The sequence below is a fragment of the Lithobates pipiens genome, unplaced genomic scaffold, assembly GCF_037356315.1.
Source record: "Lithobates pipiens isolate NorthernLeopardFrog02 unplaced genomic scaffold, aLitPip1_a1.2 Scaffold_25, whole genome shotgun sequence".
NCBI classification, from domain to species: Eukaryota; Metazoa; Chordata; class Amphibia; order Anura; family Ranidae; genus Lithobates; species Lithobates pipiens.
In genome coordinates, this window is record NW_027507787.1 from 160,795,105 (window position 1) to 160,822,649 (window position 27,545).

Below are 27,545 nucleotides of genomic sequence, written 5' to 3' on the forward strand. Positions count from 1 at the left end.
TGTGTGAGAGATCCTCTGCATGGAAACATCAGGGGTCTGCCAGACACCTGATGTTTCCCCTGCCTTCCACTACAGCTAATCAAGCACATATACTGCTTGATTAGCTGCACCTTTGGCTACAGGATCCAAGGAATGGCAGCTCTGAACCTAGATGTAATGTTATTCACACCACTTCCGGGTTCATTAGTTGCAGGGGGATCAGAGAATGGATGTTCCCAGATCATTTCCTGTTCTCTTAGTTACCATCAATTACCATGGTCCTGGACTTCCTGGAGCAATAGGAAAGCTCAAGAACTACCACAGATGACCATGGATAGGCAGCACCTCTGGATCCCTGTAAAAATGATTAGATTACTCTAAAACACCCAGATCACTTTTACCTTAAATTGGTTGTAAACCTCAAACATGAAATATGAACAAAGCATATTCCTCTATAGTGTGTGCTTGTCTCAATCCAGAGCACTAAGTGTCATTTCTGTCTTTTGCCTCGTTCCTCTGCTGTCTGCCACTTCTGAAAAGTTTTCCTGACACCAAGAGGTAAAAGGTGACAAGGGAAGGAGCTCCAGCACACAGCTTGTGTGGGTCCCTTGGTAAACTTCATGTTACCATGATACAGAAGTGTAAATGGGCCTTAAATGATATCCTTTGTCTCCAAAAATAATAATCCATATACATCTAGGCCCTGTAATATATTTTTCATGAACCACTTCAAGAACATGCCTATTTCTGACATTTGTTGCTTACAAGGTAAAATCTGTATTTTTTTTGCTAGAAAATTACTTAGAACCCCAAACATATATATATATATATATATATATATATATATATATATATATATATATATATATATATATATATATATATATATATATATATATATTTTTTTTTTTTTTTTTTTTTTTTTTTTACAGAGACCCTAGAGAATAAAATGTTGCAATATTTTATGTCACACTGTATTTGTGCAGCGGTCTTTCAAATGCGATTTTTGGGGAAATAATACATGAATTAAAAAAAAACAGTAGCCCAATTTTTTTGTAGAATGTGAAAGATGATGTTATGATGAGTAAATACAAATCTAACATGTCACGCTTTACAATTGCGCACACTTGTGGAATGGCGACAAACTATGGTACTTAAAAATCTCCATAGGTGACGCTTTTAAAAAAATTCAATGGTTACCTGTTAAGTGTTACAGGAGAGGCCTTGTGCTAGAATTATTGCTCTCGCTCTAACTATTGCGGTGATATCTCACATGTGTGATTTGTACACTGTTTACATTTGTGGTCGCAACTTACATATGTGGTTTCTTTGGCGCACGAGGGATGGGCGCTTTCAAATTTATTTATTTTTCTTATTTATTAATTTTTATTTTTACACCTTTAAAAAAAAATCCTGATCACTTTTATTGCTTTCACAAGGAATGTAAACATCCCTTGTGACAGTAATAGGCAGTGACATGTACTCTTAATGGAGAGATCTGGGGTCTAAAAGACCCCAAATCCCTCCTCTGCACTTCAAAGTATTCAAAATGCAAAAATTGACGTTTTTGAATACTGTGGATTTTTTTTAAATGTCACTGTTGGCCTGCCGAATAAACAAGAAGTGACTTTGTGATGGCGCTTCCGGGTTACTACCACTGGATACCCAATCAAAGCCAATTGTGGCTTTGTCGGGGAATCCAGCCAGCCGGCGGACACGCCGGCTGGTCGCTCGGGTCTCCCATGGGATGGGGGACCCGGGCGGAGCGGCAGAAGGTGGCGGGAAGGGGGTCATCCCCTCCCACTGCTTGTAATAACAACCGAGCAGCTGCTTAGCTGCATCGGTTGTTATCACAAGAAAGCCGATCCTGCTCTCAAATTTTTTCCATCAGAAATTCAGACGGAAAAAGTCCGATAGAGCCCACACACGATTGGATTTTCTGACAACATAATCCGATCTGACCTTTTCCTTCAGAATTTCCGACCGTGTGTACAGGGGATAAGAGTTACTCCCTGGAATCCATCTACCCTTAGCTCATGCATGCATGCAGGAGGGCGTGCTTAGCTGAGAAAGCCCCTCCTTCCCTCCTGAAGACTCCTGGGATGTACGACATCATTTTGACTAGGTCAGAAACCAGGAAGCAACTGAAGAAATGTAAAAAACAAAAAAAGGAATTTGGAGATTTGGAGGAGGCTAGAAACAATAGAAGGAACTTTTATGAGTTAAGAATACATACTTAAATAAAATATATATATTTTTTTTAAATATGCTTTATTTTAGATTTTTTTTTTTCCAATGAACAAACATTTCATATACAAAAAAGCAGTAAAATACATTCCACAAATATAAATCCATACCATTACCAACTCCTCCCCCCTCCCCCCTTCCCAACCCACCTCCCATCTCATTTAAGGTAAAAACATTACTGAAAAAGTGTATTGTCCAAAGATTTGTTCTCTCTGACATCAGACCTGGAGTTTCTAACCATTTATTCCATATTTTTTTCAAATCTACCACAGTTTCCCTTTTCTCATATAGGCCAATCTCTCTCTCATTATTGTGTTATTAACAAATTTCTGCCAGTCCGTTATTAATGGTGGTTTGGGGTCCAACCATTTCCAAGTTATCGCTTTTCTAGCTTGATACAGATATCTCAGAACTGCTATTTTCATAGACCCAGAACCCACACTCTGCTCCATATATCCCAATACACACAATATTGGCTCCAGACATTCGTTTGTACTGAAAATTAAGTTTATTTTATACACCACTTCCTTCCAATATCTATATCGTTTGGGGCAACTCCAGAGCATGTGAATAAAATCTACCATCGCCCCATCCACATCTGGGACAAAATGCATCTGGACGTCCCCCCAAACACGAACAACCTTTTCGGAGTATAGTATGCCCTATGGATAATGTATGAGTGAGCTTTGGGGCTAACGAGAGTGATAGCTGGTCTATTGAAGCCACGATATCACTCCATTGCCCGTCCGTAAGTTTCCCCGCGTCCTCCTTCCATGACTGCTGAGGTGCAATGAGTCCAGGTACGATTACTGTAGCCTATATATGAAGAAAAACCTTGCCCCTTGCCCCTCATCCCATTAAATTAAACACGTACAACCATTAAGTTGGAAAGGGCAAGGCCACAGCTTTATTTAATCCAAAACATAACATGTGAATACTTTTTCAACCAGTACCAGTCACAGTTGTACTATGAGCACACAATTCCAACAGGGGGGAAGGAAGGGGGGCCTGTCCTTACCATAAGTGCTGGACAGGCCGCCTACTTCCCATTTCCAACAAAGGCATAACCCATTACAGCCATCTTATGCTGGCAAGGTCAAGAAACCGCAGCAAGCTGTGACATAGCAAAGAATAAAGGGGGTGGGAGGGTGGGCAGCTCTTCCAACCATGCTTCTGAAAAGACCCAGAATCCCCTGAGGCACAGCTTTTACAGAGCTCAGGCCCAGCCCATCCCCCCCCAACCGCCAATCCTGGTGACCCCTCAGCCATCTTAATCCTGCCCTGGCCATGCCCCCATCAGTCAAGGCTCTCTTTCCCTAAAGGGCTCAAGAGGCCTTTGTTTTACTCTACTTGCCAGTTGGGAATCTTTTTCTAACACCCTCAAGTTTATATTTGAAAAAGGTTTTGAGGTTAACCCCTTTAGGTAGGTAGCATTCACCAAGGTTACTAGTAATGGCATAATGCTCCATTCCAATCTCTCCTCCCTAAACTGTGTCATCAATGCATGTCTCAGTTGCAAGTTTGATAAAAATTACTATTTCGGAAGCCAAATTCCTCCTTTAATTCCAGGAAAATCTTCAATACTGGCGTTGTGTATAACTGCAACAGTCTGACCACCCCCAGCCGCATCCAGTTTGAAAAATGATCCAAACCCACAAGCATTTTCTCAGATAGGTGAATACTCCAAATACTAGAAAATTCATCTAATTTTGCTCCACACCTTCAGCAACAGTTTTGCTGATGGACATTGGTCCTTTCCCTTCCAGAGTTTAGTGTCACTTTAATTTCTCTGTTTTGGTTTATATACTGCCAAGTGTAAAGTGTAGGAAGAAGACACAATGGTATGCAGTATATTCAATGCGGGGGAATGGCGGCTATTTACATTTTTCTAAACACTCGGGCATTGATCAGTGTGACGGGCGCGGCGTTAGAGTGAGTTATAACCGTCCAGAAGGGAACACAGACAAATGGACAGGAACCAGCCAAACTAGGAGCTTGTCAGCGAGCATCACATTTCCTTCACCGAGGATGGCCGAGTGAAAAATTATAGACAGGCGATCTGGAGCAGGATATGGGAGAGTTAGTGCAGAGAACACGGGGAAGTCAAGGAAAATCTGTATGATTTATAGAAAGTGAAAAGGTGATTTTTTTTTTAACTCCTGTCTCTATGGCTTTGATTAATATTTCAGTGCTATTGAATTCCTTTTTATTAAAAAGCTGGGACCTGAAGATGTGTGGGCCAATATCTGCTCCCTGCTGTTTGTATGTACCTGGTGTTCTGTTTCTAATGCTGCTTTATGGCTCATTTACAATTACTTGGACTTTAACATAGATTAAAGGGCCTACTGCTTCAACATGCTTTTTGGATGTGTTTTTGATGCTTCCATGATGCTTCACTGATGATTTAATGAAGCCTGGCAACTACCTTGTATGTGTTGATTTTTGATTTGTTTTAAAGGGGCCCAGTAGAACCCCAGCTCAGTAGTACCCCCATTAAGAAGATCCCCAGCTCATTAATACCCCTGTTCAGCAGATCCCCAGCTTATTGGTATATTCATTCAGTGGCTCGCCAGCTCATTAGTACCCCTGTTCAGCAGATTCCCGGCTTATTGGTATCCTCATTCAGCAGATTCCCAGTCTATTAGTAGCCTTGTTCAGCAGATCCCCTGCTCAGTATTACCCCCACTTTTGCTGATACTCCACTTAGTAGTAACCCCCAGCTCTGCTGATCCGCTGCTCAGTAGTAACCATCAGCTCTGCTGATCCCCTGCTCAGTAGTAACCATCAGCTCTGCTGATCCACTGGTTTGCTCCTCTCTCTCTCTTGTTCCCACACACCTCCCACTGTATTGCTCTCAAACTGCACAACACATGTGACATAGCTAGCTCCCCACTCACCTTCCCATGTCGCACACCACTTGTATCATCTGCTAGTTTCTCCGCTTCAGTCCGGAACCCACTCACCTTCCTGCTGCTTCACGCTCCACATTAATTGCAGTGGGAGATCAGAGAATGGACCTTCCCAAATAATTTCCTGCTCTCTTTGTTACCATCAGTTACCGTGGTCCTGGGCTTCCTGGAGCAATGGGAGAGCTCAGGAACTACCACGGCCGACCATGGATAGGTAGCACCTCTGGAGCCCCGAAAACATGATTGACAGCTCTAAAGCCACACAGATCACTTTTACCTCAAAGTGGTTGTAAACCTCAGGCATTAAATATATGAATAAATAAAGCATATCCCTCTATAGTGTGTCCTTGTCTCAATCTAGAGCCTTAAGTGTAATTTCTGTCTGCTGCCTTGTTCCTCTGCAGTCTGTCACTTCTGGAAAGTTTTCCTGACACCGAGAGGTAAAAAGTAGGGATGCACCAATACCAATTTTTTTACGAGTATGAGTGCCGATACTTTTTTTTAGTACTAGCCGATACCAATTACCGATACCTACCGCAACTGTTTTGTTTACACTTCAGCTGTTAGCAATGGTACAAAGCATTGACAAGTTATTTACAATTTAAATAATTTTTTTTTGTTTTTAAATTGTGTTTTTTATTCAGTGTGAAACGTGTAACGTGTAAATATATGTTAAAAGTGTAAAAATATTAGCGAATAAAGTAAAAATACAAGTTTTAAATATTAATAGTTTATAAAATAGAGCAGGGAAATTAAAACGAAATGAAGAGGAGAATAAGGAGATAATTAATTCTTATTAGAGTACATTTAAGCTTACTAAGGGGTTAAACAGAGGAACATGTAATTAAAAAAAACTGACTTAAAGCGGGAGTAAACCAGCAGATGTTTTTTTTTTTTCTACCTGCAAAGGAAAAGGCATAATGAGCTAGTATGCACCGCATACTAGCTCATTATGAAATACTTACCTTAGATCAAGGCCCCGACAACTGGTCCGATCCACGGTGAGGGAGCTAACATGCTCCCTCTGCGTTTCTTCCGGGTATCGCGGCTCCGGCGCTGTGAGTGGCCGGAGCCGTGATATCGTCACTTCCACGCATGCGCGCAGGAGATTTCATCCCGGCCGGGTCCGGCCACTGCCGGGCTTTCAGCCGAGAACCCCCTTGTGCTCATGCGCCGCTGCAGTCAGCGGCGCATACCGAGGGGATTTTTTTTACCTACAGGTAAGCCTTATTATAGGCTTTCCTGTAGGTAAAAGTAAAAAAAATGAGTATACAACCACTTTAATCTGCAGATCAAAGTTCATCCCTTTGATCTGTAGATGTATAACCAAAAATAAACAAAAGTTTATTTTTATCTTTCTGTTTCAGCAGTTGAGCAATGTTGTTAATAAACATTAGCCCGCTTTTTTTTTCTTACAGCTCCAATTGCCGAAACTTGGTTTCCACTTCAGCTGTCAACTGGGGAACCCCACTGACAGCTGAATGAGTTATCGGTTGTTAAGGAAGTGTCCGCCCTGCTCCTTAACAACTGATAATTTGCAGCTTTATTCATTTTTATATTTCAGCTGTTAGTGAGGGAATCCCTTTGACAGCTAAAAGACCAAACCTGAAAGTATCGGTTTCAGGTATCGGAGCATTTGCACAAGTACCAATACTTGTGCAAATGCTTAGTATGGGCACCCTAGTAAAAAGGGGACAGGGGAAGGAGCTCAATCACACAGTCTGTGATTGATAGCCTCAGTTCTGTTCCTGTGTGCTGTGTAAAGGGGGTGTGTCCCTTCCCTCCAATCAGCTCTCACCAAGCTTTGCAGAGAGTAATTTCAGTTCCCCACCCCTTAATTTCTGGAAACTCAGACAAGCTGTGTAAATTCTGCACTTTGGAAGGCTGTAGAGAAAACAGGACTGTAGATAATCAGGTACAACTGACTGCATGTAGTTTCATTTCTGTGAATCACCCGAGGCCCGTCATTTCACTTTGTGTATGCAAGGCTTTACAACTACTTTAAAGTCTTTTGCCAGCTGTAAAGCTGTAAAGACCAATATCATGGCATTTATAAACCTACCTTTGTACACAAAGGGTTATGTTTTGACTGAAAACAGATCAGAGATTTCAGGAAAAAATAAATTTCCAAATGTGCACGATCCAAAATGATGTAATGGACTGACCAGCACCCTTTGGATAGATAATGAATTTGGGAACGACTGTTGTGTTAACTTTTGGAACAGCCGCCAGGTTCCAATTGGCCTCCGATAAATTAAATTATGAATTACGTTTCTTTAAAAAGAAAGGAGACGTAGCCGCGGAGCGGTCGCCAGAGATAGAAAACGGTTTACATTTTTAATATATCGGGCTGGTGGCGTGCGCTGGATCTATAAATTGAGTTTGCTGCTCGTTTATCAAAAAGAGAGGCAAAGCAAATAAAGTTTCTTCCTCTTTCGGCGACGGATGATAAATGAGCGCTTTGAGTTTGGTTTCAGGGGTCTGTGTCGAATTTATTGACTGGCTATGAAAAGCGATTAATCAATCGGACGGAGCGTGCATGTCAAGATACGAGCGTAAACCTGCACACGTGACGCAGGCAATGTTAGGAAGATTGTAAATGCGACGGGCTAACCTTTTACTCCGCTGCAATTGTGATTAACATAATTATGGTGACGCCGTAAGGGGAAGAGATTATCATAGGTAGCGCTGTACGGTGACCTCACCTGACATTTCCAAAAGAATGGCGTTGTAGAATTTCAAAACAAGCACTGAGAAACATCATTCATTCTTGACTAAGAAAATTAAATATGCAGGAGAATATGGTGTATATCCCACGAGCATATCTTTTATGTTATGGCAATGGTTTTGTTATAATATTTTTAAAGCTGAACTCCAGGCAGATATAAAAGACACAATATAACACAGCTCTGTAATCATTATGCTATTACATTTATTTTTTATCACTGCTGCTGTCACTATTCCTGTCAGCTTTGCAGCAGAAGGAAGGCACCCCATCCCTACAGTAAACCATTGCTCCCAGGGCAACCCCCCTCACCCCCACTCCCAGCCCTTCCCCTGGCCTTGTCTAAAGGATTCTAGAATCATAGTGGTAGGAAGAAAAGAGCAGGCAACCTGAATATTTATGAGACTCCAGCCAATCTCAAGGAAGGTGTGCCCAGTAGGGGCTTGAAGAAAACCCATAAATAGTCTGAGGTCTGAGGGGGGGAGAGACTTCCTGGGTCCAGTCCTGCAGGACGAGGCCCTGTGTAGGAGCTCTGCCCCGGGACAGGATTACTGACCATCTAGATCAGTGGTCTCATAACTGCAGCCTGTAGGTCAGATGCAGCCTTTTGCTTGCTTTTATCTATTGGGGCAATATTTCATACATTGATACCAACATGGGGGCATAATTACCCCCCCCCATGACACCAATGAAGGGGCACATTTCCTCTCAATGACACCAGTAATGGGGCTCAATTCCTGCCAATGACATCAACGATGGAGTACAGTTTCTCCAAATTACACAAAAATGGGGCTTAATGACACCAATGAAGAGCACAATTTTCCCAGTGACATCAATGATAGGGCTCAAAAATACCCTCACTGAAAATAATGACGGGGCATTTTTTTTTCCCACTGATGTTAGGGCCTTTTCTACTCCCAATGGACACAGTAAAGTCCCCCCTAAAAAGCCTGAAGAACAGTAAACTGGCCCTTTGAGTAAAAAGTTTGGAGACTCCTGATCTAGATGATATTGATGATATTGAGGTCCCAGCTGACGCTTTGGCTGGGGGGGTGCTCATGTAGGTGTCTAGCTGTTGGATCATGTGGCCTTGTAGATGTTCCTGTTACTGGATGTTAGTGACTGTGCAGTTTATTTTGTATTTTGGGAAATAAAGTTTTAGTCATCCGTCAGCATTAACGAATCTGAGGGACATTTTATGCAGCTCAACAAGATAGAGAAGGAGTTTTATAATAGTTCTGTTCACCTGTTTGGGGCATCCCATGCTTCCTTCGTCACATCCAAGTTCAAACAAAAATACACCCCTAGACTGTTCTAGTCAAGCCAGTGGAAGAGTGGAGAAAATGTTGTGTGCCTGGCTGTGTCTGCTTTAACTAGGGAATGGAATAATTTCCATTCCATCAGATCACCAGAGGCTCCTTTGGGTGCGCTAAAATGTTTATTATTTTTGCCTGGAGTTCTTCTTTTAGTATGGCCTTTAGTTTTTTTCACATGATTGCTATACCATATTTCTACTGTTATATTAAATAATAGAGGATATAGATTAGCCACTAGAGGTAGATATTTTACTTACCCCCGTCACAATAGAGTCTGGATGATGATGTCACCCATAGACTTACTATAGAGCATTCATTGTTGGCTGTCCTTCTTCTACCCTGAAGCCAGCACTGGAAGTTGATCACTTGACTGGACCTGAGCACCCTCAGAATAGGTAAGTATAGAAATATTTCCTTTACAGGGTAGTTAGTTAGCATATGGCTTAGAATGGGGGTGGGAGCAGGTTTAAACTTAGATGATATTTGGCTGGATTTCTACTTTAGGGTAGACTGACTTTTTTATGGCCAATAAAGTTGACATGATACTTTTGTATGCATGTGTCACCAAAAAATCTCACACTCAAACACACGAACAATAAAGTACCAGAAAGTCGGTAAATACCTCTATTTCATTACAAGCAGGTAACAAAAAGGATTTTACAGATCATCAGACAACTGGCAAAAAAAAGAACAGGGGTGGCTACTGTTTAGCTAGTTTGTAATTGTGTTGACATCAGTCCACTGCCTATCAATTAGCAGCATCCAGTCTTGTGCACTCCTTCAGTTGACCACTGGGCTGCCTACTGCCAGACAGTCCAATGGCAAACTGAAGCAGTCCACACAGCAGGCCTCCAATGAGGCTGGTAATTGCAGGACAGGGGCTTAAAGGTCTATTTATAAAATATAATTTGATTAAATGTAACACACTTTTGTCCATGCTGCACCATTTGTGGCTGTAATTTCTCTACTACACATTTCAAAAGCAAAGCCGAGAGGCTGAATCCCCGGCACGTCATTTCATGTGGCCCGCAAACCTCTCCTGCAGGTTTGGTACCCCCCCCCCCATCTCTGCCCCCTCCTTATCTTAGCAGATGGCATCAGAGAGGAGGACAGCACTCCTCTCTTCTCTGTGCATCCACATCACTGACCCCCCACCTCAACAGTCGGCAGCTGAGAGAAGGTCAGAACTCCTCGTACAGATCCTGTGCCTCTCTGTGCCATGGCAGCACCCCTCTCTGCCTTTCCTGGTCTCAACATTTAGCAGAGTCTGGCAGCTGACTATAGCCCTCCTCTGGTCCTCCTCCAGATCCTGCACTTTCAGCTTCCCAGCTTCTTCCTGGAATCAGCACAAGGTAAGGGGAGTCTAATGTGATGTAAAGGAGGGTGGGAGACTCTTGACTTCTGATGGTGGGGGGGGGGGGGGGGGCTTTTTTGACATCTGATGGAAGGGGGGGATGGGGTGCCCTGCACATCTAGTCTTATGGATACAATGGCCCTTTGATGGCAACCAAAATGCTGATCTGGCCCACAATGAAATTCAGTTTGACACCCCTGCTCTACTAGATTAATTCCTATGATCATCAGCTACATCTAGTGGTATGTGGTATAGTTTTCTGAAAATATCTCCATGAGAAAATATACACAGTTTTGGCCACTAGATGGAGCTAATGATCATAGGGATTACCTCATTAGAGAAATTACAGACAAAATCGATGCCATATGCACGTATATGTTTGAAATTTGTCCAACAACTGTTTTACAAATAGATCCCTTTGTTTCTTATTCAGTGAGACATGATGCCAAACATACTGAAAAAAAAAAGATCTGAGGTTTGCATGTTCTTTATTTATCTTTTTCAATTTTAATCACATTGCACTTTTACGATTTAGTGAACATAACAAAAATACCCTGAGACGACTTCTGTCAGTACCATAAAAAAATAACTTGTTATATGTTTGCTGTCTTGTCTCCCAGAAATAAAATATTTCTCTACCCACTGCTTCAAGGATAATATTCTGAAAATAAAAAGAGAGACAAACTCCTGAGAGAAGGTCAGCATAAGAAGGACACGCTAAATGAAGTGACCCTTGAAGTGTAACGTGTGGCTGCAACAACTGGTTAACATTGGAGAGGGGGAGGGGTAGGCTGCTGCACAGTACATCATCCAATCATCCCATCTCTTGTTTATTGTGTATCTCAGCCATTGTACTGCCATGGCACTTCAGTGTAATTTGCCACGCGCTTGTCATGCTACACTACTCCAGCTAAAAGGCAGTTTTATCACCCCGCTAAAAGCACTTGAGAGTTTTAATGAAGCCGCGTGTGTGTTTATAGACAATGTAACCTGCCATGGGGAGGTCACCCAGCCGATAATGCAGCCCATTTTTAATGTACTTAGACACCTCTCTTTGCTCTGGTTTATTGCCGGCGGCCTGGACATGTTTCACAGTTATTACATTGAGAAACGGCTCCAAATATATTTAGTTGAGTGTCATTCTCTGCTTCTAATATAATAATGTCGTGCCATTCTCATTATTTCTGATGCGTTAATGAAACATTTCTGATCCTGGAAAAAATATATATACTGTGTGTGTGTGTGTGTGTGTGTGTGTGTGTGTGTGTGTGTATATATATATATATATATATATATATATATATATATATATATATATATATATATTAGGGCTGTGGAAATTAAAGATTAATTCCTCGATTAATCGATTCATTTTTTTGATCGATCAAAATTCTTTTGATCGGTACTCACCTCTCTGCCTGCTTCCGGGTCTTCAGGGAGTTTCGTCGGAGATCACTGGACTCCTCCCCCCTTCCCCAAGTACCTCCGTCTACTAACGAAGGGAGGAGTCTGGTGACGTTGAAGTTCTGATTGAACGTAACGCATACGGGGGGCGTCACCAGCTGCTGTCCTACGGAACTAACATGATTGGCGGCTTTACATGCTGTTTTTTTATCATCTTTATGTGAGTAGTTTGTGTTTGAACACAAAAATTAAATCTTATACTTAAGCGGTGAGCACTTAGATCTTTTCTTTCTACCCAAGACCTGGCGTCCTTGCTGAGATCTAAGGAGACGTGAGAGAAGTTTATGGTCCGTGCTAACCCTTTTGATACCCACTTGTATGACCACCGCACAGGGGTCCATGCCATAAGGTGGGAGTGATTAGTTAGACCAGAGGTGGAGGGATTGGAGATGCTACTGTGGAAAAAAAGACTTACGTCAGTGCTACAGTTTGGATTTAAAACATATTTGTGTGAACTGTGAAGTTAAGTCATGGATTGTGGAAACTAACTAGTGTCGGGTGATTGTATATAGTGTATACCACATTTACCACTAACTAATGCAGAGTTGCAATTTTAATCAGTAACAGCCCTAATATATATGTGTGCGTATATATATATATATATATATATATATATATATATATATATATATATATATATATATATAAACTATATTACCAAATGTATTGGGAATTTCTTTTTTCAAATAAATATGTGAAAAGCGTGGCGTGCATTTGTATTCAGCCCCCTTTAGTCTGATACCCCTAACTAAAATCTAGTGGAACCACTTGCCTTCAGGAGTCACTTAATTAGTAAATAGAGTCCACCTGTGTGTAATCTAATCTCGGTAAATACAGCTGTTCTGTGAAGCCTTCAGAGATTTGTTAGAGAACCTTAGTGAATAAACAGCATCATGAAGGCCAAGGAACACACCACACAGGTCAGGGATAAAGTTGTGGAAAAGTTTAAAGCAGTGTTAGGTTCTAAAAAAAGTATCCCAAGCTTTGAACATCTCACAGAGCAATGTTCAATCTATCATCTGAAAAGGGAAAGAGTTTGGCACAACTGAAAACTTACCAAGACATGGCCGTCCACCTAAGCTGACAGGCCAGTCAAGGAGAGCAGTCATCAGAGAAGCAGCCAAGAGGCCATGGTAACTCTGGAGGAGCTGCAGAGATCCACAGCACAGGTGGGAGATCACATGGTCTATCACATGAAATCCCTAAAATACATTTAAGTTTTTGGATGGAACATGAAAAATGTGTAAAATTTCAGGGGGTATGAATACTTTTTCGAGGCACTGTGTATCATAACAAGCAGGGTGAGTTGCACATCCGTAATCAGTCCCACTGCAGAACAATCAGGCCTTCCCAAGGGATTTACTGTATATATATATATATATATATATATATATATATACACACACACACACACACACACACACACACACACACACACACACACACACAGAAAAGGAGAAAGGATTGCTGCACTTAAAACTGAATGTAAAAAATCAACAAACAAAAAATGTAAAGAAAGGTATTTTTTTCAGTGTTCAGTATTAACAGTTTGGGCTATGTTGATAGCACCCTTTTTCTGAACAGAACACATCCAACAATGTGAACATAGATATATTAATTTAACCAACTTAACCAACTTTAAATCCGACATCCCTTCATGACTTCATGGCGGCTCACATATGACTTGTTTAACAGAAGAGTGCAAGAACGTAGTTGCACCAATTAGAACGGTTTCATTGCCATTAATAGGGCATGACTTGTCATTCGACCTTTGAACTCTCAAGTCACATGACAAGTCACTTGAGTTTGAAGTAGCAGCAGTGTGAACAAGAGCTTAACAACAATGTAAGTATTTTCAGAAAGAAGATCTATCAGGTGCTATTGATTTTCTCACTGCACATGGTATCTGCCAGGAATAACATCTGTTGTTTAAAAAATGCGGACAATACAGACCACCACATGATAGAAGGATGTTACATAGTTAAATACATAGTAGGCGAGGTCGAAAAAAAGAAACAAGTCCATCAAATGTTACATGACTGTCTTCTGCACCATATCTGAAGTCTCTGACCTAGTTAAATAGTAAGGTTGAATGCAAACACCAAGTCCATCCAGTTCAACCTGAGTGAGTGTGTCTACAATTATCCCTATACATTGCATCTCATTAAGATGCTCATCTATTATATTATTATTTATGTACCACCATCAATTTACACATGCATTGCACACTCACATCAGTCCCTACCCTCAAGGAGCCCACAATCCAAGGTCCCCAACCTACATTCATACACTAGGGCCAATTTTTGCACAGAAGCCAATTAACCTACCAGTATGTCTTTGGCATGTGGGAGGAAATCGGAGGAAACCCACTCAGGCACAGGGAGAACATGCAAACTCCAGGCAGGTTGTGTTGTGGTTGGGATTTGAACCAACAACCCTTTTTACTGCTAGGTGTGAGTGCTAACCTCTACACCACCTATTATGGTACTATTTTAAAAACCGATTTCAAGCTAAAAAAATAAATACAGATCAAAATCCAATGTATTTATTTCTTTAGGTGAGGAAATCAATTGCACCTGATAGATTGTTGTTCTGAAAATACGTATATGGTTGTTTTAGAGATATTCTATTAACTCTTCAATATTGGATTAATTGATTCCAGTTGATTAAATTTACATAAATATGTTGGTGTATGTTCACATTGTTGGATGTGTTCTGTTTTGAAAAAGGATGCTAATAATGAACACTGAAAACATTTTTTTTTCATATTCTTTGATGATTATTTATGATTTATGATGATTATCTATTATTATTATTAGTTGTTGATTTATATATATATATATATATATATATATATATATATATATATATATATAAATAAATAATATTGGATGTATGTATGGAGAATATCATTCCTGATATTGTGTTTGGAAGCCAAACTGTGTGTGAAAGTGCACTAAAAGTGGACAGGAACTGTACGGTAAACAACCTTCTAACTGGCTAACAATAGAGAGAATGGTAAGTGATCTAAAAATTTATCAAGGGACTCTACATAAATTTATATATATAAGGTAGATTCTTGTTTAGATAACTATTAATTTACCGCATTGATCTGTCTTAATTTAACTATTAACTAAACAATTATATGATGTTATATGTGACTAGAGATATGCTTTCCTGTAATAAGATTATTTTAATGTTGTGATGTAAAATTTTTCTCAGTACTCATTACATTCAATGTTTTCTGATAATCTATAATAAAATACTTGAACAAGGAAAAAAAATATCAACAAGGATGCTACCTCACAGCCTTTTGATGGTTTTCTACAATGCAAGCAACACTATCAGCAGTAAAAGCAATAGGCAACCCTTAGTTCATTTGCATTCCTACTTGTCAGTAGCAGTCCCCTTAAAATTGACCTAGTGTCAGTTATATTTTATTGTAGGTGCAGCATGCTAAGTAATGTGCCATTGTAACACTTCATTAGTAAGACATCATATGGAATAAGCAGTTCCGTAGCAGTTCTTAAAAAAGATATTAGGGAACTGGAGAAAGTGCAGAGAAGGATAACCAAACTGATAAGAGGCATGGAGGAGCTCAGCTATGAGGATAGATTAAAGGAGCGGAATCTATTCCCTTTTGAGAAGAGGAGATTAAGGGGAGATATGATCAACATGTACAAATACTTAAGTGGTCCACATAGTGAACTTGGTGTTGAGTTATTCACTTTTAGGTCATCACAGATAACAAGGGAGCATTCTTTACATCTAGAGTAAAAGATTTAATCTACAAATATGGAAAGGCTTCCTCACAGTAACAGCCCAAGTAGATGTGATGAGGAGGGCACAGTAAAATGACTGCCCTGAAAAAGCTGTATTGTGTTCCCCCTGGAGGGCTGATGACAACATCCAAGATATGTTTTACAAGAAGGGTCAGTGATCCCAGCATGCAGAGTAGGGGGATTCAGATGGAACAAGGTAGAATGGGCAAACTATGGTACACAGTAAGCCTCAGAGAATACAATCATACTTTTCCTTCAAATTAGAGCAGAGCCATCAGTCCCACAACAAAGGTGGACCATCGGTAACTGGCCACCGTCCATTTATATTGGACTTAGATTTGTCTCCAATGCTTTGCCGCTATAGTCCACTGGTTTAAGTTACCACTCTGGATAATACTTACTTTTTTTCTAGAAATGGTTTGGATGTGGCCCCAAAAAATTTTTTTTTGTGTTTATGCTCTGCATTGGTAGGCATGTTCTACAATACAAACTCATAGTCATCCATGAAAACCAATACATTTGAAAAAATAGACTTTGTTACAAGGACACCGCCAACTGACAAGAAGGGTAAAAAAATATAAATAACACAGCATAAAATGTCATAAAATATGACTGCAAAAATAATTAATGCACAGAATGTACAAGTATGTCACGGGCAAGAAAATATAAACATATGTCCTTGTTGTGGTTCTCCTTGACTTGTCCAGGCTAGTTGCTTCGAGTTGACATCTATCAATTATTTATATATTCATGCTCACTCAATCACATTCATGGCGCATCCCACACAACGGGAATAACAAATTGACTTAATCAGCCATCTATGTCTTGTAAAGCATCCTACCTCCCATGTAAGCCGATTAACATATTTGTTATTGTATTCCCAAAAGCCATCTAACAATACAACATATCCCCTGTAGGCATTATTTGTTCCAGTTGTTGGCTTGTGTTTTTCCTCTCTGTGTCATGGGAAAGGTAATGTCTGTCTAATGTCTTCATGCGTTCTACCGCGTGAGGATATTTTGATCGTTGAAGTGCGGATTTTTAATTAGGTGACCTTGTATGGTGTTGATACTGTTATCATTATGATATAAGTGTTGGTTCTCCCTGAAGTGACAATTCAGTTTTAAATTAAATCAGATGGGCTATGGTAAAGTTTATGTAAAGCCAAAAGTACTGTTTTTAGCATTTCTAGAGAGAGAGTTGTTAGGACACAGTTTTTTTTATTTTCTCTCTCTTGGCATCCCAACATGCAGCGTCACATCCTCTCCCACGGAAATAAGTAACATTGGATCCCTCCAAAGCTAGAAGATATTCCCTCTTATGCTGCGTACACACGATCAAACAATCCGGCGCAAAAGTTTGGCAGACTTATGCCGCGTACACACGATTAGACTATTCGGCGGACTTAGTCTGGTGGACAAACTAGGTCCGCATCCGCTGTACTTTTGAAATGAACGGACTCACCCACACACGGAGGAAAGTCAGTTAATTTTGAGCACGGCTCCAGGTAGCTGGGACTAGCGAAGGAAGTCAATATTCCATATGAGACCCTTATCCGAGCACGCTACCCAGCTGGTCAGGAAAAAATATTTTTAACCCTTGCGTGTTGTGTTTTATTTACATTTTTTTCACAGGTGAATGGGTAGGGGTACATTGTACTCCATACTCATTCACATAGAGTGGGGGGCCGGGATCTGGGGGCCCCCTTATTAAAAGGGGCTCCCAGATTCTGATAAGCCCCCCGCCCGCAGACCCTGACAACCAACGGCCAGGGTTGTTGGGAAGAGGCCCTTATCCCCCCTTCCCCAAAGCACCCCCCCATGTTGAGGGCATGCGGCCTGGTATGGCTCGGGGGGGGGGCGCTCGCTTGTCCCCACCCCCTTTCCTGACCGGCCAGGTAGCGTGCTCGGATAAGGGTCTAATATGGAACTAGGGGGGACCCCCACGCCGTTTTTTTGGCGTAGGGCTTCCCCTTTAAGTCCATACCAGGTGACGGGGCCAGCGACGTGTCAATCTCTCCGCCGAAGGTGGCGACATTGACTTCCTTCACTAGCTACCTGGAGCTGCGCTCAAAATGAACGGACTTTCCTCTGTGTGTGGGCAAGTCCGTTCATTTCACCGGAAAAGTCCTGTGTGTGGGCAGGTCCACTCATTCGGACAGTCCAGCGGACTTTACGGCGGTTTTTCTGCCAGACTAAGTCCACCGGATAGTCTAATCGTGTGTACATGGCATTAGTTGTCACCAACATAGGTTTATCCCTATTCCTGTTATATGACAACATTTTGGATTTTTAAGGCAGGGTTTATCAACCAGGGTTTGTTTGGACCCCTAGGATTCCTTAGAAAGTTGCCAGGGGTTCCTTGAGCAAAGGGGACATTTTTGCCTCTCAGATAAGTTCCCACTGACACCATTGAACCAGCACAGTGGTGTAGTGGTTAGCACTTTCACCTAGCAGCAATAGGGTTGCTGGTTCAAATCCTGACCACGACACCATCTGCCTGGAGTTTGCATGTTCTCCCTGTGCCTGCGTGGGTTTCCTCCCACACTCCAAAGACATGCTGGTAGGTTAAATAGACCTTGTCTGAAAAAAATTGGCCTGTATGTGTTTGTAAGTGTGTCAGGACCTTACGGGGTAAAGGACCGCATATGGACTCTGGTGGCAAGAAAGCGCCCTGAGGCGATTCAGTTCACATAGGTAGTGCTATACAAGTCGTTCATTTTAAATATCTGTAAGGGGGGTGCATTCTTCCCAATGACATCACACTAATGTATCATAAGTTGTAGATATTTTTACCAGGGGTTCCTCGAGATTGGAACATTTTTTCAAGGGTTCCCCTATATTGAAGACTTTGAGAAAGGCTGCTTTATGGCCTAGAGACAATGGCCTCCATGACCCATTAATGAAGGTAAATCTCACCAGTGGAGCCACAGACAGCAATACAAACCTGGTAAGGAACAATTCTTAAAAGCAGACCATATAAATTCCAGATTTGATATCTTAAGCATTTTGGGGCTTCAAACTTTGAAGTTCAAAGGGTACCCCTTCATCAGGCTTGTCCAGCATCTAGAGTGATTATATTAATTTCACTGCAGGATCTCTCCAGCTCTGTCAGCCCAGTACACTTGTGTCAACATTGGCAAGCCCTGAATAAAAGGGTCGCTTTAAACCCCAAATGTGTTACATTTTATGCTAAAAGAATTTGAATAAAATCACCTTTGGAGTTTATATGTATTTTGACACTTTACTAATGCACATCAAGTTCCACATCACATCAAGAGCTGATCTTCAGCCACCACTCCTGGGAGAGCTACTTGAGGATAATCATGTCTGATGTTGGAGTGATAGTGCCAGACATGTTTTTCGTTTTGGAACGATTTCTTTTTCGGACAAAAGTTACATTTTTGGAGACTCAAATGTATGCAAATGTGAAGTGAATGCATTTGTTTCATTCAGATGATGTCACATGAAGCGATAGTACTTGAGCCCCATGGGGGAATTAATAAAATGTTAAAATTTGTTTAATAATTCTGATTCAGATAACGAATGGATCCGAATTTCTTTTCATTCGTTAATTTGGATGCACATGGTATCAGTTGATATTTGATAGTCGGTATCCAATCAGCCATTTCTCTTGGTGGGTTGGACTAAGCATCCAGAAATATTAAATCCTTTTGATTTGAATCCACCTGATTCAATAATATATACCAATGTTCCAGGAGAAACTGCAAAATTTTAAGAATCCAACCGAAGCAATGAATACACAAAACAAATGCAGAAAAGGAATCAGTTCAACATAACGAATATGACAAAACAAAATTCTTCAATGAACTGATGCATATGAAATGAAACAAACATTTCCAGCCTGCATATGTCTAGTACCAATCCAACAGAAGTGAGATTTGGTTCTGATCAATATACATTGGAGAAAATCTTCCTTCAAAGGAGCTGATCCATAATGAAAGTATAGCGTAGGTGGACCTTGTTCTGGTTCTAGGCTGCTACCTCTCTGATTGCGACAAGAAAGGGCACTCGGCAGGTAATTTTGTGGTGGGTATGAAGAGTGCCTAGTACAAAGTTCATATCACTCAGAGGTCTTTTTGAAATGTTTCATCTTTAGGAGCATCAAATACAGCCGATGCTTTATGGGTGAAAGGCCTCCCCCTTTCTCAGGGATTGAGTAGTGGATGGTGGATGTTAGAGTCACAATGAGATGCAATAGGAGACCTCTGTTGGGGCTTGATGAAGACTGTCAAATCTTAATTACTGTATGAATGCAGCTGGCTGTTAATCTATTGCCATTATGAGATGACAGTCTTTATCAAGCCGTAAGAAAAGTCTCTTACTGAATCTCATTGTGACTCTAATAACATCCACTGCTCATGCCCTGAGGAAGGTCTTTTCCCAAAAACACATTGGATTTATTTAAAGCTCTTAACCCATATATGTTTCAGAAAGATCTCAGGGTGGTATGAGCTTTTGTATTAGACACTCTGAAATAGCCACCCCGAGGATAATTATTTCCTCTACACAACTTACGACCTGATAGAGAACACCTACTGCTTCAAGAGATCAAGTGCCTTGCACCTTTCTTTTATTTCCAGCAATAAAAACTTGATAGGAATTTAAACCCTCCTTAATTCTATCCAAAACTAAAACCAAATATCATTAAAAGTAAATAGACACTAGACTTATAGAAGAGGACAATAGGGACAGGTTTATGTAACCCTCTGTAATTTTTAGGAACATAAAACAATCAAGCCAACTTTCTTTAAAGCTCCTGACTGGGGTAACTGATAGCTATATAAAGATGACTTTCTTGGAGGGATGTTAGTTTACTTCTCATTTTTTAAAAGCGACAAACCAAAAAATTCACACAGTAGTTTATAAGCCATCAGCCACAAAGGCTGCTGGACCTTGTAGTAAAATTGTGACAGCTAGCAGGGGTAGAAGAACCCCACTAGCTGTCAAAGCAGGAATCAAGGAGGCGTGCGGGCCGGTCCATTTGTAACATGTTACATGCTGAATATGCATTAAAGGAATTGTACAGGCAGAAGTTTTTTTTTTAATCTTAATGCATTCTATAAAAAAAACTTCTGTGTGCAGAAGCCCCCCTCAGCTCCTCTCATACTTACCTGAGCCCATCTTTATCCAGTGATGTTGCAAGAGTGTATCAGTTGCCCTCATTGGCTGAGACAGCAGCGTAGCGCGGTGGACTCCTGCTGTCAATCAAAGCCAGTCAGCCAATCAGGAGAGAGAGGGGGCAGGGGCGAGTCACAGCTCTGTGTCTGAATGCACACTGGAAGCTCTGGCTCAGCTTGGATGCCCCCATAGCAAGCTGCTTGCTATGGGGGCACTCAACAGGAGGGAGGAGCACAGAAGAGTGACCCGAGAAGAGGAGGATCTTGGCCACTCACTGCACAGGGCAGGCAAGTTATAACATGTTTGTTATTTCAAAAAAATAAATAAATAAATTCGACTTTACAATCACTGTAAGGTAAAAAAACGTCCTAGTGTTTTTATTGCCCCCTCACCCTCCTTTATACTCACCTGAGACCTGTTTCGATCCAGTGCTATGCCATCTGCAGTGGGTCTCTCCTCTCTCTGCTTACAGAGGCTGCAGCAGAAAAGAGGCAGGGTGGGTCAATAGACACTCACAGCCCAGCTCGGGATTGAGCCCCTGAGTGTGCTCCAATGGAAAGAGGCTTCCTATCGTGGCACACTGAGAAGAGGAGAGGCTTAGAGAACCAGCGGGGACCCCGCAGGAGGAAGATCGGGACTGCTCTGTGGAAAACGATTACACAGAGCAGGTAAGTGTAACATGTTTGTAAAAAAAAATATATGCTTACAAACGCTTTAGGCTTTAGATATAGCTTTGTTGCACTGGGGGGTGCAACAGTCCCCGCAGTGATGGTGATGATGGATGTGTGGACCTGAAAATTACAGCTCATCTATACAGTCTTTGAGAGAGAAACCGGTGGTTTAACTTTCCAGAATCTGCTACAGAATGAAATGTTACTTATAAATTGGGAAGATGCTTTACTTTCTACTTGTGGTGTTTAAAATGCCTGGAATTGTTTTTTTTTATCAATTTATAACTGGACTTAAGGGTATTTTTCTAAACAAAGTGACTTTGGCTAACGCTTGCTGAAGTGTTCAAAGCGCACAAGATTGCAAAGCCCGTTTTATGCCAGCTTACTATTGCAAATCATTTTTAGCCTCTTAGGACTGCATTCGCAATCTGCATTCCTTCATTAAATCCATGTGTCTGTAGTTTCCTTATGACAACAGGCATTATTTTGTAGCATCAAATTTGATGGAGAAATAGAACTGGGCATTGAAGAGTAACTCATCCTTAGAGTTCTTCAATGTAACACTGAGAGGCATTAAAAATGATTGATACTGTTGCAAAAGAAATTTCAAAGTAGTTAGGCAAAACAACTAATCAGATCTCAGCTATCAATCATATTATAGTGCTGCTGAAAAACAAAAAGACTGACTGTTGGCATAAAACCATTAACAGTGTATACAATATTTCTTTTGTCTGCTTCTTGCTTTAACTGTTTTCCCAATGTAACCCAATGTCATCTAATTTTACTAAAGCCCATTTCCTGACAGATATAAAACACTGCTATTTATTCCTGTTTAGACAGTCTGTATTCTTTAAAGTGTTACTAAACCCAGGACCCTGTATTCACTATTAAGGTTGAACTGGATGGACTTGTGTCTTTTTTCAACCTGACTAACTATGTAACTATGTAACTATGTAACTATGGTCTCCCACAGTACACAGAACATGGAAATGCAATTGTTTTAGTCAATATAAACTGCTAAATACCTTTTTCTTATCAGCAGTACATAGCAGTCTTGTGACTTCTATCAGTGTCTGGTTAAAGCTTGTAGGAGGAGTTTTCATTCTCCTCTGATTGTCCCATGAGGCTGCATGACCCCTGACCCTCTGTCTGGACAGTGCTAATTGGCCCGTGCTGATCACATGCAAAAAAAAACTCTCTAGTAATACACACCAAACTGAGCATGTGCAGAGTGCCTCCTAGTTCTCTGTACTATCAGCAGATGAATTGGCGACAGTGGGAAAAGGGGAGGATCAGAGAAGACAGGATCAAACAGCCTTTTTATACTGTGAAAAGTATTAACCCCTTAGGATCCACTATGAGAATAATAAGCATGCTTTACTGCATATACAGCTTAGGAGAGGAGGTGTAGATCACGCTGGACTGAATCGATCAGTCACTGCTGTATGTTATGTAGGGTAGATAGGAAAAGTTGATTTCCAGAGGTCCATGCCTGGTTGGAGGAAAAGGTGTTGGTGAGCCCTGTTAGTGCCTGGGTTGCTAACTCGGGGTACGGCCTTGTGGTCGACTCTGTTCACTTGGAACTAAGTGAAAGTAAAAGAGCACCCGGTATGCAGATAATTAAGGTATCAAAGATGTTTTATTTGAAGTTATTTGAATAAAACGAGGCCAATGAGTTTTGGGGGACTAACAAACAGCTTCCAAACAGCCCCGATGAAGGGTGAGACCTTATTCCCCCGAAACACGCTGGCATTATTTTATTGCTGAAACTTCAAATAAAACATCCTGCATTTACAGGATACAGGGCACGCCTTTACTTTCACTTCAGACTGATTTTACTGTTGTGGGTTTAGTAACAATTTAATAAAAGAAAATAAAAACATGAATTTATTTTAAAGACAGCTAGTATACATACCTGAATTGGCTTTAATATAAAACTCCTCTAAACATCTGCACAGCTCAAACGGAGGGGTCAGCACTGTAAGCCTGGTTTGGTGTTATAATTCCAAAATGGCAAAAAATATTGTATTGTCAGATTCAGATTCAAAAAACATTTTAATCCCAAGGACATGTATGATTAATCGCATGCCGACCAACCGCCACAGTTGTACTGTGGCAACATGACTCGGCTGCGCGAATGGTCGGTACCATAGATGGCCACTAGGGGGCATGCACACAGCTCGCCCACGGAGCCAATGCGAGTGCCTCACGATCACCACGGGCTCCCGTGATCGCTCAGGGCACACTGAGAACAAGGATATGTCTGTGTAAACACACAGTTTCCGGTTCTCTGAGGGGAGAACAGACAGATCATCTGTTCATACAGAGTATGAACAGATGATCTGTCATCTCCCCTGCACAGTCCCCTCCCCCCTTCAGTTAGAGCACATACTAGACACATTTAACCCCTTCACTGCCCCTAGAGGTTAAACTCTTCACTGCCAGTGACATTTTTACAGTAATCAATGCAATTTTCTAGCATTGATCGCTGTAAAAATGCCAATGGTCCCAAAAATGTGTCAAAATTGTCCAACGTGTCCGCCATAATGCTGGATGGGGGGGGGGGGGGGGGGGGCTGGTACTTGAAGACAGGAGAAGCCATTAGGACCTTAGGTAAGGAGGATTGGGGCTTCTCTGTGCAAAACCATTGCAAAGTGCAAGTAAGTATAACATGTTTGTTGTTTATTTTTTAAGATTTTTTAAGATACTTTAATTTTACTTTATAATTTTATATTATATCTAAATTATGTGTACATCCTATTGCTAAATGTATATCAAGGGAAACCTAAAATTGCAAGATTTGATGGAGTTGATTTTCTAAAGGCAAATAGACCTCTGTAAGTCTGCAAGTGCATTGAATATTCACTATTGTAACACTGATCCTCCTCCCAGTCAATCATAAAATGGGTCTTGAGACCCATCATCCGATTGGCTGAAAGGACAGGCAATCCTATTGGACACATATGAGAAGGGGAGGAGACACACAGCAGAATCCGCTGTGATGGAGGAGAGGACACAGGAGCCAATGCCCACTACCCAAAGCCCACCACCTGCCACCTAGATGGGCTTAGTGGCAGACAGTGAGCGAGCATGCTTGTGGGGAGGGGGTGTTAGGTGCTGCCCGCCGCTCGGGGGTTGTGGTTGTTTGCCACCCTCCCCCCACATAAAACCACCAGCCGCCACTGCAATACAAAATATTTATTGTTCATAGAGTACAAAAAGAAGAGAAAACATTTAATAGCAAATAAACCCACTGTTAGCACCAGGGCTTAACTACAAATCATGGTGCCCATAGCAGAATTTTTATGGGACTTTCCAGTGACCACTCTCTGTTGCACCTGGCAGTGTTAATTGAGACAATAGTGTAATTGATCCTAACATTAAGGATATCTAAATCAAGGACAGGCAGCTGGAGAACAGTTAACATAGTCAGTTGGGACCAGTGATGTACATAGTATTTGCTAGGGAAGAGCAGAAGTGCAGGGAATATACTTTTACTTTTAGTTCTTCAGCTAACTGCTGAGTAGCTTACCAGTAGTGATCGACTGAACACCCCTCGGTTCGGTTCGCCCCAGAAGTCCCGAATGTGTAAAAAGTTCTTACCCGAGCCGCAAACTCTATCAAAGTATATAGGACTTGAACTTGAAAAATCTCCATTTTGAAGGCTTATATGCATGCCCTGGGGGACAAGGATCAGTGCAATTTAAAGAAAAAAAAAACACATTTTTTACAGGAGCAGTTATTTTAATGATGCGTAAAGTTAAACAATAAAAATGAAAAAAAAATAATTTAAAGATAATGCTGGGGGGGGGGGGCGGGGGGGAAGGGCGTACCCTTAGTCTAGCCTGCCTGGCTGCTTATTATTTGGATAAGGGTCTGGTGTGGATTGGGGGGGGGGGTGCAGATCCAAAGGGCCTGGGGATGGCACCCTACACAGTTTTTTTTTTTTTACATTTTCTAATGCCGGCTAATTTTGCAATGTTTTTTTTTTCATTCAGCTGTCCGTGGGGAAGCCCGCTGACAGCTGATGACTCCATTGTTAAAGACGCGGTGGCTCCTTAACCATCTATTGACTGTACACTCAGCAGGTGAATATCTCGCCAAGCATACCAGAAATTTGGGTGTGCGGCAAACATCCGAACAGGTGATGTTTGGGCCAAACTTATGCTCAGCCCAAACCGCTCGCCCATCCCAACTTACCAGTATTTTTCAGCATCAACTGATTTTACAATCTTAAGGTTTGGGTGTAAAATTTAGATCCACCCACCCCCTTTACCACCCAAGCCAAGAAGTGCTAAAGATTGTAATTTAGTAGTCTTCTGGAATAAAGACATTAAAAAACTTCCTTAGCAGGAAACAGCCACATTTTGATCAGAGTGTGGTCTCCCCACTCAATAAAAGTTAATTTGTGTTTAATCAACTTGTGCTGAAAAGACATGTTGGAATTTTTTTCTGATCAGCAACCAATCAGCTGCAGCTACTGATCAGTGTATTCACACAGTGGCGGGTGCCACTGTCAGAATGCATTGCCCTGGTGGAGAAGATTCCTTCATCCACCTCTTACGCGTTGATCGAGGAAGCTTCATTTTTTTTGTTCAGTCCGCTGACTGAATGAAGAAAAACTAACCATGTATGGCTAACCTTAGAGCTAGTAGTTACCACAGAGTCTCCTATATTGTAACACAATGTGCTACCAAGTTTACATATGTGTATAAGGGATAATAGATATGTGCAATTTGTTTCATTCTGAATTTGTTTTCCAGTGAAATTCAACAAATTTGTTATTGGGAAATATTCAAATTAATGAAAACCCGTTTAACAATTTTTTCTGAAAACGAGAATTTGTAAATTCGAAAATTCGTAAATTCAAAAATTTGAAAATGACCACATCCTGAAAATTACAAAATCCGAAATATTAACTAATTAATAATAATAAATATTGCTAACTATCAAATTATAGGTATTGGAATTTCCTTTCAAATTTGGCAGTTAGTGAACATAACAAATACGAATTTAAGAATTATCCAAAATGACGAATGCTGCATCTACACAAATGGAATGTAATGAATTAATAATAATAAGTAAAAATTAATATTAATAAAAACTGCTTATTCTAATTATTATTACTATTATTAATTTGTTATGCTCCATTCATTAAGATGCAGCTTTAGTTATTTTGGTTAATTGGATACATTTGTATTCTTTACGTTCATAAACAGCCAGATGTAAATGGAAATTCCAACACCTAATACCTAATAGTTAATTATTATTAGTTAGTTTTTATTTTGGATTTTCAAATTTTTAAATGTCCAAATTTATGAATTTTCAAATTTATGAATACCACATCTAAACGAATGGAACATAACAAATTAAATTTTTTCAGAAGTTTCACATTTATTCGAAATAACGAATTTCGATCATAAAGAATGACCCAAAAAGAAAACTGAAAAAAAAAACAAAAACAAATGAAACAAAAATGTCCAAGGGATATGTACTGTTGACAATACTATAATAAGTTGTCAGTACAAATTTAGGAATGTTCATAAACAGTTAAGCCTTTCCAAGGATGGCTGTAAATACATGAATTATCCAATATAATTTTGCAAAGCTAATCATTATGTAAATTTGGTAAAGTTAATAATACAAATATTATATTTCATGTATTTCAAATTCTTGATAAAAGTATCACTTTATAATTAAGGTATTGTTTTTTGCCTGGCTTATTATAATACTGTGCATTACCTTTTGTTACTTTGGTCAAGTACTGTGTTGACTATTGTATCTTTCTTTCTACAGATCATGCTGTTAACTGACCCAGAGATAGAAAGCAGTCTGCTAATTAGTTCTGACGAAGGGGCCACCTACCAAAAGTACCGACTCAATTTTTACATACAGAGCCTTTTATTTCATCCCAAGCAAGAAGACTGGATCCTGGCCTACAGCCAAGACCAAAAGGT

General features: G+C 40.6%; 1 protein-coding gene across 5 annotated transcripts in view; it reads left to right on the forward strand.

The window, feature by feature from the left end:
* Positions 1 to 27,545, forward strand: part of SORCS1 (sortilin related VPS10 domain containing receptor 1) — a 1,028,639-nt gene that overhangs the window by 571,041 nt on the left and 430,053 nt on the right. For all 5 annotated transcript variants that reach the window (XM_077455080.1, XM_077455083.1, XM_077455081.1 and 2 more), the window contains exon 4: positions 27,385 to 27,543. In XM_077455080.1, the coding sequence (XP_077311206.1) occupies positions 27,385 to 27,543 (159 nt within the window). The remainder of the gene's footprint in view (positions 1 to 27,384; positions 27,544 to 27,545) is intronic.